This window comes from Erpetoichthys calabaricus, chromosome 2, assembly GCF_900747795.2.
Source record: "Erpetoichthys calabaricus chromosome 2, fErpCal1.3, whole genome shotgun sequence".
Taxonomy (NCBI): Eukaryota; Metazoa; Chordata; class Cladistia; order Polypteriformes; family Polypteridae; genus Erpetoichthys; species Erpetoichthys calabaricus.
Genome location: NC_041395.2, coordinates 217,270,308 through 217,283,868, shown reverse-complemented (window position 1 = coordinate 217,283,868; position 13,561 = coordinate 217,270,308). Strand labels below are relative to the sequence as shown.

Genomic DNA, 13,561 nt, shown 5'->3' with positions numbered 1-13,561 from the left:
AGCACCTAGGTAAATGGAATGGTGTCTTAGTGAGGATTAAGCTGAAGCTGGCTTCGCTTCATGGATCATTCGACGCACTGATCAAGGACGACTGTGGCAAGCGGAATCTTTTTCTGATTCGCTGGTCCCTAGAACTTAGACATACTGGTCTTCGACCTGTGGCCATGGACCAGATGGTTGTATCTCTCTGCAGCTCCATAGTGGTGGAGTTGTAACCTTTGCCTATTGGGATCTTTACAACAGTTTGGGAGCGATTGCACCTTTACTAAAATGGCGTTGTTCAATGTTAGATTACTATTGAAAAAAATTTTTATTTTTATTCTTTTATTCTTCTTCTGACAGAGACTTGGCTGAGCGAGAGTGACCTAAGCCCTTTTCCTGAACTTTTCCCTCCGGATTGTAGTTGTTTTAGCACTCCCAGGTCTTCAGGCTGTGGTGGAGGTCTGGCTGGAGTTATTAGAATCACTTTAAATGTTGCTTATTACCTACTGAGACTTTTTCTAGCTTTAAGGTTCAATTAATTAAGGTGGATATGCCTTATCCAATTCTCTGTGTCTTGGCGTATAGACCACGCCACACACCCAAACTCATGTAAGGATTTCATCCATGAATTCCTTGATTTTTGTCATCGATCATGACATTATATGATCATATTTTAGTTCTTGGGAGACTTTAGTATTCATATTTATTGTCCTTCTAAGCCTTTGACTAAGGATTTTTTACATCTTACGTGACCCTGTAGATAGGATATAGTGGGTTGGATAATGAATGGATGGTTGGAGTCTTTTGATTTTGTTCAGTTTGTTACAGGCCTCACTCAAAAAAATGGCCATATCTTGTATTTTCATCAGAATTCTCTGTTTGTAACATTGAAACAGATGATTGGTATCTTTCATAGCACAGCTTATTACATTTGATGCCAATTTACAGGATATGCCTACAGTGACTGTTCTTCCAAGTTATTAGTTGTGCAGCTTTAATTCTGTGTCCGCTAGTCTTTTTTATAATTCTTATGAAACTATTTTATTATTGTCTTGGGGTGAAGCATCCTCTTTGGACCTCAGTATTGATGAGCTTGTAAATCAATTCACATCTGCTTGTGTGGATATTCTGAGTGTTGTAGTTCCACTTAAAGAGAGGAAACATAAACCAAGAAGAGAGCCATGGTTTAATGACGCTACGTGTTCTCTCAGAAGGACATTTTAGGAAGGCTGAGAGAAAGTGGAAAATAGATCTCCATATCTCCTTTGAGATCTTCAAAGACTCTCTTGTCAATTATAAATAGACTGTCAAGACTGCAAGAACAATTTTTTTTTCAAATATTATTGTGGGCAACTCTAACAATCCTTGAGTATTATTTAGTGTTGTTGATGCGATGCTTAATCCATATGAAGGTTCTGCAAAGGCTGGGTCATCACTGTCTTCTGATTGTTTGTAACGCACTATCAGTAAAATTACTGATATTAGAGATAATATTGTGCCTGTTGCTCAGGATCCGTTGGTGGGCATCATACAGTCTGCTGTCCTTCATTAGGTTCAGCCAATTTCTCATTCGGACCTGATTAAAATTGTGAATTGTATGAAGCAGTCTTTTTGTCCCCTTCACTTAATCCCTGCTTGATTCTTTAACGCAGTGTTTGATGTTACTGGTCCTAATGTGCTGTCAGTTATTAATAGCTCCTTGCAGTTGGGGACTGTTCCTGCGTGCTTTAAGGATACAATGATTCAACCTCAACCTTCCTTTCTTCCCAGCAGCTATCGTCCCATTTCCAAATTACTATTGCTCTCCAAAGTTTTAGAGTAAAGCTGTGGGTACCCTGTTACTGGCTTTTTTGGAACACAGTATTCTTGATAAGTTTCAATCAGGATTCAGAACATTTCACAGCTCAGAATGGATGCTGCTAGGAGTGATGAATGATCTGATGCTGGCAGCTGATTCTTGGAGGCACACAGTAATAATTTTACTGGATGTCAGCATTGCGTTCGACACGGTTATCATGACATTCTAATTAACATTCTCAAGTGCTGGGTTGGTACTCGGAGTACTGCTCTTAAGTGATTCACAAATTACCTCAAAGGCAGGACTTTTTCAGTACATGCTGGTAGCTCAAGTCTCCTACCACTTCCATAACCTATGGGCTACCCCAGGGATCTGTCTTATGTCCTGTCCTCTTCTCTTTATATATGTTACCATTCTGCTCTAAATTAAACAAGTATAACATTTTGGTGTCACTGTTAGGCTGATGATACCCACATTTACTTTTCATTGCAACCAGATGAAATGGAGTCAATAGCAAAGCTTTAAGCCTGCTTAGACAAAATAAAACTCTGGATGGCACTAAACTTCTTGCAGTTAAATGAGTCAAAAACTGAGGTCATTCTATTTGGTCAACCTCTGTTATCCAAAACACTGATAGCACATTGGGTCCAATTGTCTAATACTTAAATGTTTGCATAATGGTGTGCATGTGTTATGTATGTATAACATTTTACATATGTATATATAATATGTGGGCAGCATGGTGGCACAGTGGTAGCACTGCTGCCTCGCAGTAAGGAGACCTGGGTTAACTTCCTGGGTCATCCCTGCATGGAGTTTGCATGTTCTCCCTGTGTCTGCGTGGGTTTGTGCATTGGCGATCCTAAATTGTCCCTAGTGTGGGTGTGGGTGTGTGTGTGCGCACCCTGTGGTGGGCTGGCACCCTGCCCGGGGTTTGTTTCCTGTCTTGTGCCCTATGTTGGCTGGGATTGGCTCCAGCAGACCCCCGTCACCCTGTAGTTAGGATATAGCGGGTTGGATAATGGATGGATGGATATATAATACGCTACAGTGGCTGTTCGTTTGTCTGTCTAAGATTTTAAATCACCTGTAGCTCCCAAACAGTTTGAACTATTGACCTGAAATGTGGTACACATATACTACGTGAACTCTACTATCCGCTTTCGGCGTGATGATTGACCTCCAAGGTTATTCCTCTTTTTATTTTTATTTTATTTTATTGTAGAATCAACTCTCAGTAGTAGGCAGCAGTGCGGCACATGCATACAGGCGCCGTTCTCATTCCTACCACCTTTGCCGTCACTTCCTCTACCTCTTCATATCTTAAATTATTCTTGTGGCAGATTGAAGACTTGAGTGCCAGCTTAAGTGAAAAATTAAGGAAAATGTACTGAGTAATTGCAACACAAAAAACTGACTTAATTAGTTTTAAATTGAAAAGATGCCGATGGAAGAAGAGAAGAAGCGGGCCGCTAGGGTGGAGAAAAGAAGAGCTGCTCAGGAAGCAGCAAGCACATCAACCTCTGAGCAAATGAATGCTAAACGTACAGAGAAAGAGTAGGAAAACTATAAATGCTCAAGTCAAGTGTATTCACTGCACGTTATCGTGCGGTGCGCTGTTACTGGTATTTTATAATTCTTTATCTGGCTTTTATTTCTTACAATTAGCCCTTATTCTATGTAAGGCACTTTAGTAAACTTTTAGTTGTTTTAAATGTGTTATATAAATAATAAAACCTATTACATAGGCACCTCCAAGACAAACAGCAACATTTCTATATATATATAAAGAGATAAGATCTCCATCTGTCTGGCGTGATGTCATCCAGTGTCCACAAGAGATCAGGAATGTCAAATAAAGAATGGCAACAAAAAGCGCAAAGAAAATGGAATGTTGGGGCTAGAATGTCCAATGAACAAAAGCAAAAAGACATCCAAAGAAAGATGGATGTAAGGGGTAGTATTTTGGGTGAACAGAGGTTCATTAATGCATGCTGCAATCAAAATTGACAGACTTACCAATGTACCATTGAGCCTGTTTTAATAAATGGGTGGGGTGTTTCACTATTGTTTTGTCTTGGTAGAGTTCAATATTACTCTGCCTTCCCCTTTTGTATTCTTTATTGTGTAGACTTTATCAGAATGTCTCAAATCCCATAGACTTACCACTGTTTATAAGGTACTGTACTTTTATCATTTCTCCCTACTTTCCCTTCTACATCTACAACCTGTGGCAATTACATGGAGTAAAAGACCAGCAGGAGTTAAGTTACAACTTTAATAATGTATTATTGATCATATTCATAAAATAACAACAACAAGCAAAGTGCATGTGAATATTGGCATACCATACAACCTGATAAATGCTAGATGTGTAGTTTCAGGAAGCACACAGACTTGCAGTTACTTAAATGTCTCTAATTAGGTAATCATTTCTAGTTAGCTTTCTTCAGGACAGGCGGCATGCCTGTCTCAATATGTCTGCCAAGTTGTGCTTCCCACTGTGGTCTTTTCATGGCCATGGTGTGAGACAGAGAGAGACAGGGAGGGTTAAAGCGGCCAAATTTATAGATTCTTTGTCCAAATCCCTACACCAGTAGGGCGTTGTGTTACAGAATGGCTTCTGATTCAAAACCAATCCCAAACAGCCATACTTCAGACTGATGGGCACACACACACTGCCTTTTCATACATGCCCCCAAGACTATTTGTTGAGTTGAAGATTGCCAGCTAGGTAGTTTTGTCTCTTTGCAGGGGTTGGTTGAGAGTATGTCCTTCAGACAACCACTTGCCAAACTGGTTTTAGGCACTTCCCGCAACCCTATAATAAATTCCTCTTCCTAAGTCAGTCCTAAAGACTGGGGGGTTTGGTTAGACATGAAAGCATTGCTGTTCTCATCAATGAAATCCTGACACATTGATATTGACATTTGCTTTGTCTGACTTACAAATACAGACATACAAAATATTTATCAACTTTCATACACAATTTCATGCCACAACAGCTATGCTAGTATATTTACATGTTACTAGACCAATCTTAGGCCAGTGGGTTGCCAAAAGATCTCTCAGTTCTATTATGTTGGTCACAAATTTACAATAAAGAAATGTCAAAATACAAAATAATTCAAAGATTACTGGAAATAATTTGTTTTGTTGTTATTATTTACAGTGTTTTCCCTCTGCATGTGTAGATGAATGTCAGTGCTTTGCAACTTATGTTGTATAAACCTTCAATTTAAAAGACTAATGAGGAAAAGCAATGTAGTTAATGCTGATTATGTTGTAAATTGCACAACTGTTTTTATGATGCCAGTAATACTTCCTTTGATAATAATTTTCATTAGGAGCACCATTAAAAAGATTAATAATTTGAACTTGACACCTGCAAGGGCATAGCTTTCATTAAAACACTACAGTGTAAAAAGATAATTAAGTGAAAAAAAATCACATTTATTTTCTGTATCTGGTATGCTGGACAGAAGATCTTGTATTGCTAACATGTAGAATGGAGAGTAAGAATACTCATGAGGACTTGCAATGGATTTTTTTTGAATAATGAGTTTGGAGCTATGTCCAATTAGTGATGGAATCTTACACTGAACATTTTATTTACCTTTACTTCATTTGTCATGTTTAATTATGTTGCCCTATTGGATAGTTATGTATTTACTTGGGATATATTTTTCCATTGATTAAAAGTGAAAAGTTCTATAACAGCTAAGTGCATACACAGTTATACACATGCTTCTATTGCAAATAAAAAACCAAAAATGACTAACCCTATGAGTACCTTTGCTCAGCTGTGGTGCACCCATTGTCTTTAGAAGTTACACATCTAACTGAGTGATGACTGCCTGCGTGCAATGGAGGTGTTTTACACTGGTTTAAGTCCAATATCAAAGCGAACTGTATCATTTCTATATGGGAATTTCTAAAAAAGAAATAGAGTAACACTTACATACAATGTGCATTATGGTTCTTGCTGGATTACATTTAAATTGTAGTGGCATACATCATTGATGCCAGTGTTATGGTATACTGCAAAGTACTGATGGTCTATGGCAGTGGAATCTGGAACTAATAAGAAAAGGAACATAAATAAAATCCCAATCAACACAAAAAACATTTTAATAGTGTTTGTGAATATTCCTTTGTATATATTGTATATGGTTTTATTTGTATTGGTATTTCAGCATTGTTTTTTGTTTTTGCTGCATGTAGTTTTGTGTTGTTGTTAATTGTATTTGTAATCAGTATACAGTAATCCCTCCTCCATCGCGGGGGTTGCGTTCCAGAGCCACCCGCGAAATAAGAAAATCCGCGAAGTAGAAACCATATGTTTATATGGTTATTTTTATATTGTCATGCTTGGGTCACAGATTTGCGCAGAAACACAGGAGGTTGTAGAGAGACAGGAACGTTATTCAGACACTGCAAACATTTGTCTCTTTTTCAAAAGTTTAAACTGTGCTCCATGACAAGACAGAGATGACAGTTCTGTCTCACAATTCAAAAGAATGCAAACATATCTTCCTCTTCAAAGGAAACAGAGAGGAAAGCAAACAAATCAATAGGGCTGTTTGTTTTTAAGTATGCGAAGCACCGCTGGTACAAAGCTGTTGAAGGCGGCAGCTCACACCCCCTCCGTCAGGAACAGGGAGAGAGAGAGAGAGAGATAGAGAGAGACAGAGAAAAACAAAGTCAAAAATCAATACGTGCCCTTTGAGCTTTTAAGTATGTGAAGCACCGTGCAGCATACTTAAAAGCTGCACACAGAAGGTAGCAACATGAAGATAATCTTTCAGCATTTTTAGACGAGCGTCCGTATCGTCTAGGTGTGCGAACAGCCCCCCTGCTCACACCCGCTATGTCAGGATCACAGATAGTCAGCGCAAGAGAGAGAGAAAAGTAAGCAATCTAGCTTCTCAGCCATCTGCCAATAGCGTCCCTTGTATGAAATCAACTGGGCAAACCAACTGAGGAAGCATGTACCAGAAATTAAAAGACCCATTGTCCTCAGAAATCCGCGAACCAGCAAAAAATCTGCGATATATATTTAAATATGCTTACATATAAAATCCGCGATAGAGTGAAGCTGCGAAAGGCGAAGCGCGATATAGCGAGGGATCACTGTATACTGCACTGGGCTTTTCATAAGAATACACTAAAATGAGTCAAATGATTTTTTATGTTATATTGTTTTTATTAACCATTGGAGAATTAAACTAGTAAGCTTAACCTGCAGTTGCTTTGTCCTGGGTATGACGTTAACCTGCATGCCGCCCTGCAAGCAGGTCCTTCAACTTACAGGGAAAACCTTAGGGTTGGTTGCAGGATTGGCACTCCAGCCACTGTAAAAAAAACTCACAGTGTTACAGGTGGTTCGTAGTGTGGAGGGTGCAGTAACATGCTATCAGCGCATGCTCCCACCCTCTCTTCTGGTCTACAGTCTATTGCCCTAACCACAGGACTGGAGTGTGTCCTACCAGCATTGGTCAGAAGGCAGGAGCCATGATTTCATCATGGGGCACTTATGAATAGTTGTTAACATTTATGCAATGTTAGGGCACAAGTTAAGTGATTTGTGTTGTAGAAATTAACATATTAATTAAAGACATAAACTTATCCTTTACTAGGAGAAGTTTGATTAAACATCTTTGAGTGAGAATCCAGGCAGGAGAAAACTTGTCCATTGTATCTTTAAGTATCTCTTCAGCAAATGCTTGAAGAGCAGGGCAGAGGTCCAATTTATAAACAACTGAATTTACATAATTGGCCTGATTAATGCATATATTTATTCTGATTTGTTCATTGGTCTACTCCCAAATGACTTATTAAAATAAAAGTCTATTTTATCGTACTGTTGTTCTTCTCGTATCTCTTAGGATCGGCTATTACCCTTCAAATCTCTTTCTGATAACTATTCAGTCTTGCTGTTTACAGGACATCTGCTGACCTCTTAATCATCTCTTAGTACATTTTGTGTATTACATCAACCTTTCCTGGTACATTGTTGTCTTTTGTTATTTTACCATTTCAATTGTTCTCTTTGTGACATTCTTAAAAGAAATTCATACGTTTCAATGTGCACTGCAAACTAATATATTTAACTATTGTTACTTCTGAAATTTTCTCTCACACTTGTTCGGGGTAACGTTGTGACTGTGAGGTACTGTGAGCTTTACCATCCTGTATCCTTACCACAAGTCTGCAGGATCTTTTCAATCCAAGTTTAACTTCAAGGTTAAATTAAAGTTAAGTTACCATCCATATAAACATTTTTGAACCTACTCAGTACAGTTCAGAACCATGGGTACTAGAGCTGGTCCTAGTCAGCAATGGGCGCGTGGCAGGGTCTAATTCTCTGTGTTATGCCAATCATATGTAATTTTATTTCTATTTAATACTAAATGTAACAATAACATAAGAAAAGCAGCAGTGATAAGAGGGGAGTGTTTATTAATAATTTATGTTGGGCAAGTGTATGAAGCCCATGGAGCAATGTAAGTGTGCCCTTACCTTTTTGGCCTTTTCTCCCATGAATTTATTTAAATGTGTTAAAGAACTCTGAAGTCTTTTTGTTTCGATTCAGGGTTGCAACCACAAATGTTCCAGCTACAGTTGGGCTCAAATATGTGTAAGCCTCATAATTAAAGCAAGCTTATTCTCCACACTCAAGATGTCACAGACAATCTTTGACACATCGTCCCTCACAGCATCAGAGTGCTTACTGCTCTTTCTATTTGTTTGCAGGAGGAAGTGATCACAACATCAGGGAGTGAGTTACTACAGGAAGCATGTGCTGTGAAAACTTCTGCAAATGACTGTGGTGGACTGTTCCAATGAAGGATGATGACACAGATCAGTTAATGTGGAATGAAAAACACATCTGCTTTGTAGAGGAAGCACACCTTTAATCGCACACAGCACACTAGCAGCATGAAAGTTTGCAATAAACGCACCACTAAGCAACCCACACACAGCAGACAAGCTCAATAGCAGTTAGATGTGACGTCCAAGGCAAATGTCACTGAAGCGGCTATGGCATTTAGTAGAATGGACACAAATGCTTACTAGTCTTGGCTTAGGAACCTGCCACTAATAGAATTAGAATTTGAGCTTAAGGCAGCTGGAAGACAGTGAACATGCAGACTGGAACTGGCGGCGAGATCTTTCAGAGCAGATGGGGAATGAGGCACTTGTAGAAAATGTGATACTGGGAAAATAAGTAATGAAGATACATTATCAGCCCTTTCATTCTGGATGCCAGCCATGGTTTAGTATTAAGAACTCTACTGCTTTTGTTTGTTGCAAATAACATGCTGAGTTACTGCGCATCACTATAATAAAATTGTTTGTGTCAACATTATAGTTATAGTATCCAGTCTTCATTTTCAAATTGCTGCTGCTGCATTACTAAGCATTTACAGAAAAATAATAATCTTCATAATTACAGCTGTGATACCATAATTAAATTATGTTAGGAGTTTACTGGATTCACTATCTTTGTATTAACAGGTCATTGCAAACTAGCTCAACTCCCCCACATCTGTGCATGTTCTTTGTGTTATTTTAGCCCAGCAGCCAGGAGCTTATGCATTTCTTTCTATCACTACAGGTAACATTTGCTCTTTGGTCTGCTGTGTGTTCAGATATTGTGCCTTAGGTGTAAATAGCCTTGTCCTTAAAAGGTTAGTTCAAAAACTAAACAGGAGATGAAGAGTTCACAGCAAAAGAGTGGTCAAAAATACAAACCAAGGCCATTACTGTGATATAGCTGCAATTAAAAAAGCAAAATAAAGGTGAGCAGACCTATTATAAATAAACAAGCGCTTGACCAGGACTTCACTGTTCAATCTGAGGAACAGGCTTCACCTCAGACTCAAAAAGCAGGTTTCAAGGCCTTCACAGTCCCAAATTGAGGAACACTGTAAATGCTCAAAATACACAAAAATATCCTTCAAGGGAATGGATAACCATAAACCACTGGCTTACAAATGATCAAAGCCCAACAAAGAATCTTTAGAAAAGAAGAATGCATTTATATAAAAATGAGAAGAAACTTTAGAACTTTATTTGTCATCCAGGGGGGAAAGTTGGCCTTTGACAGAAAATTTTCAATCCAGAAGTGAGACAATAGGGTCCCCTCCTAGTAACATTATAAAAAATATTATAGTGCCCCCTCCTGTTGAAGACAACAGAAACTCTAGAAGCACAGCCTTATGGAGATGCAGCACACCTGGGTAGTATTGCGTAAGAAAAAATTAGAGACCTAGTCTGAGCAGTATAAGCAAAAACTGGATGCCAAGACAAAAACTAGTAGTGTGAGAAAGACAGGAATGGGAGGCCCAGACAGTTAATCCAAAACAACATAACGCAAAACTGGAAGCAGCAGTTTAACAAAGACAATAACCAGGGTTGGGAGTAGATAGGTTAAACAATTGAGGCACAAACTGGAAACAGACACAGATTGAAGTCCCAAAGAAAAAGCTATAAATACTGGAGTAAGGTGGCTCTTCTGTCACAGCAGCACAGATAGAATTGAGTTGCTTAACAGAAATTGTACTATGCATTGGAGGGGGTGGCTTCCAGAATTCAGAAGCATAAAAAGGAACTGGAGGTTCATTGGAGTTGCCAGTATACATGGGGACTTCGATTTAGCAATAATTGAAGACTTGTGTGTTGTAGCAACAGCCTTTGTTTTAGTTGATTTGGGATTGACTGCAGCCATTCAAAAATAAAATTTTACTATCAATTTATATTGGGTTTTAGGGAAATCAATATTATCTTGGCATACTGCATTTTCTTCTTTAATATCCCAAAGGCTGTTATCCTCCTCAGGGTCTGAAATACAGTACTTGCAAAAAAAGAATCTATTGTACAAAGTTTCTTAACAGATTTACCTTGTAATTTCTTTTAAACAGATAATGAAATATGGAGAGATAGTCAACCCCTTCACAGTGGAATAACATTTATGACCAATTAATCAACCAATGAGTCTTGTAAAAATGTATTTACATAAAATCATTACATAAGGTTGTATTATAGGATAGTTTTGTATTTACTTGTAACTGCTTATCTTCCATAGTCTACTTATCTATATGCCATATATGGCATGAAAGAGCTGGCATGAAATTTGCGAAATTAAATTATCAGAATGCACAAAAACCATTTGGATTGCCTAGGTCAAGTCAGTGACAAGGAGACTTGAAAAATACCCAGCATGTGGTGTTAATCCCTAACAGGACATATAATTAAGTTTATTGTGCAGCCTGCAGCAACTTGCTTCATTCTTTTATCAATAATCATAGGTCATAGGTGAGTGGGTACCTACATGAACTAGTTGCTAAAGAGTTAATACTAATGTTAAAAAAATAAAGAAAAGCATATACAGATCAAACAAAAGGGGGACTATCTAATTTCCTATCTAAGGTAAACTATTTCATCGTCCGTAGTCTATATCTACAAGCCATATTGTCTATCACATTCAATGAATCTAAAAAGCTTATTTTCAAATCTAGTATTGCCATCAGATTTCAATTTGCCTGATCATTCCTTGTATAATTCATTCACTCATTATTGGTCAAGTAAGTTCTCTGGGCTTAAACAGTGGCCACCTTCCTGTTCATTATGTGACTCTCAAATTCTGAATAGACGTCTTTCAGTTTTAAAATATCTCTGTTTGGTCATATATTGCAAAACGTAACCTAATATTAACTAGACAGTTATGAGGAGACATTTATATCAATATGAAAGCATCGTCCAATATTGGCAGATTTTTTTTCACTGATATTGGCACCATTAGAGGTGGGAGGGAAAGCACCACAAAACCAGTCAAACTAACATATTGCTTAATAACTACACTATCATGACCTAGGATTCCCAATAAGTTCCAAAAATACTTGCAAAAATGCAGACTACAGGGCGGTATACCACCAAATCCTGGCTAAATATAAGAGCAACACAGAATCTTTATGAAAATTAAAAGGTTTATTTTCACAAAAATGCTCTGTCTCACTATGAAGCTCATAGGAGTTGCCAGGAAGGCAATCCAAGACAAACAAAACCTCAATACAATTATCCAAAATGAAGTAAGAAACAGAGCACAGGTTCAAAAATCCAGGAAACACATAAGAACAGTAAAAACACAACTCTCCAACTCCTTATCATGTTCGAAATGAACCACCAGCAACTATGAGAGACCTTCCAAATGTATAGGGTGGAGGGCAGTTCCTCGTGGTGATTGGCAGGTGGCTCCGGCCCTAGGGGGAACTACCCACAAATCACAAGGAACATAACAAAGGCAGCTTGCAAACACAGAGAAAATCAAAAACAATGAAAGATTCACATAATCAATATACAGTAAAAAGAATCGAAAATGAACAAAAGAGACATTAAACATGAATTTGAACCCCAGCCAGAGGGAGAAACCATGACATAAACCATCCTTTGATCTTGAAGCTTCATGGCAGCAATGATCTGATTTTGGGAATAAAGAGTACCTCTGCAAGTCATCATGACACACTTTGCTTCTTTCTTAGTTTGTCTTTTCACTGTTAAAAAGTTCAGTATGCCCATATCACTTCTACTTTGACCTCATGTTCTCATTCAGGCCACTGCATTTGGCATCCTATGTATCTGTTCAGGCTTACATAGTTTCATTCAGCTATACTTTAATCAAGCACAACAAATCTCTTTTACATCAACAGCCCACTACAAAATGCATCACATCCTTATGCAGAAATCACTTCAGTCTCTACCTGTGCCATAGACAAATGTACAGCATCGCAGCAACACCTGCCGAGTAGCTGCACCTGCTCTTTTCACAAAGGACAGTAAAGGTGAAGCATTTGTCAAACCACTACACTTTAATTGAGTTTTCATCGAAGAATGTATCTATAGCACAACGAAATGTCTCTCTTTCAGTGCACTTCCTGGCAAAAATAAAGAAGACAGGACTGATCTAGACAGAATAATTTAACAGCAGTGTCACCGTGGAGTCAGGTTAAGTCGGGATCTGTAATGTAAACCATTACTTTGATATTTAATGTTCTGTTTGCAGGCTTACAGAGCTTAATAATGACGCTGCATGTGGAGCCTGAAACTGTTCAGGAAAGAACAAGGTCAGGCTGAAATGGCAATGGGGGTGGGGGGGGTGTTGAAGGCAGAGGCGGCATGGAGGGCTGAGAGTCAGTAAAATGAGAAAGAAGAAAAAAAAAGCGGGAGCTATGCCAAGCATGCACAGGGGGCAGAGTGGGGGCAGCTAATGGATAATAAGCTCGCTTTCTTAAAGGTGATAAAAACACAGACTAATGTACTCAGCTAACAAATGATATGAATCAAACAAAGGAAGTGTTTTCAAGGAAGGTGTGATAACATCAGACTCTAGGCAGGCAGCAGCTAAGCACTTCTGAGAGGACGCATCAGTCAGGAGCTGCCCAGTGCAGCATGCAACTGAAAATGCATTACACAGGTCTTTTCCTGTGGCTGCATTTTTTTTATACAGCTCATAGGTTGGAGAACGTTATGTTATGTTAGCTCATGTTTTCATACTTGGGAGAAAAACTGTGTGTTTGTCTCCCACTGAGGATACTAAACGTGTGGAATTTGCATCATCTCCCATTGTCTATGAAGAATTTCTACAAATCCTCTTCTTTCTGTTCACATTCCAAACGACAGACTCAGGCACCCCATGATCTAGCAATAGATAAAGTGGGTTCAGAAAATAAACAGGTATGATTTTGCATGTTTGAAAACGGTTAAATTGTCTGTCATATC

General features: G+C 38.5%; 1 protein-coding gene across 1 annotated transcript in view; it reads left to right on the top strand.

Annotated features, from left to right (window-relative positions):
• sh2d4ba (SH2 domain containing 4Ba) overlaps window positions 1-9,044 on the top strand; it is a 105,754-nt gene extending 96,710 nt beyond the window's left edge. The window contains exon 8 of the mRNA XM_051923342.1: window positions 8,537-9,044. Coding sequence (XP_051779302.1) covers window positions 8,537-8,629 — 93 coding nt within the window. The 3' untranslated portion in view covers window positions 8,630-9,044. The remainder of the gene's footprint in view (window positions 1-8,536) is intronic.
• The last annotated feature ends 4,517 nt before the right edge of the window (window positions 9,045-13,561 follow it).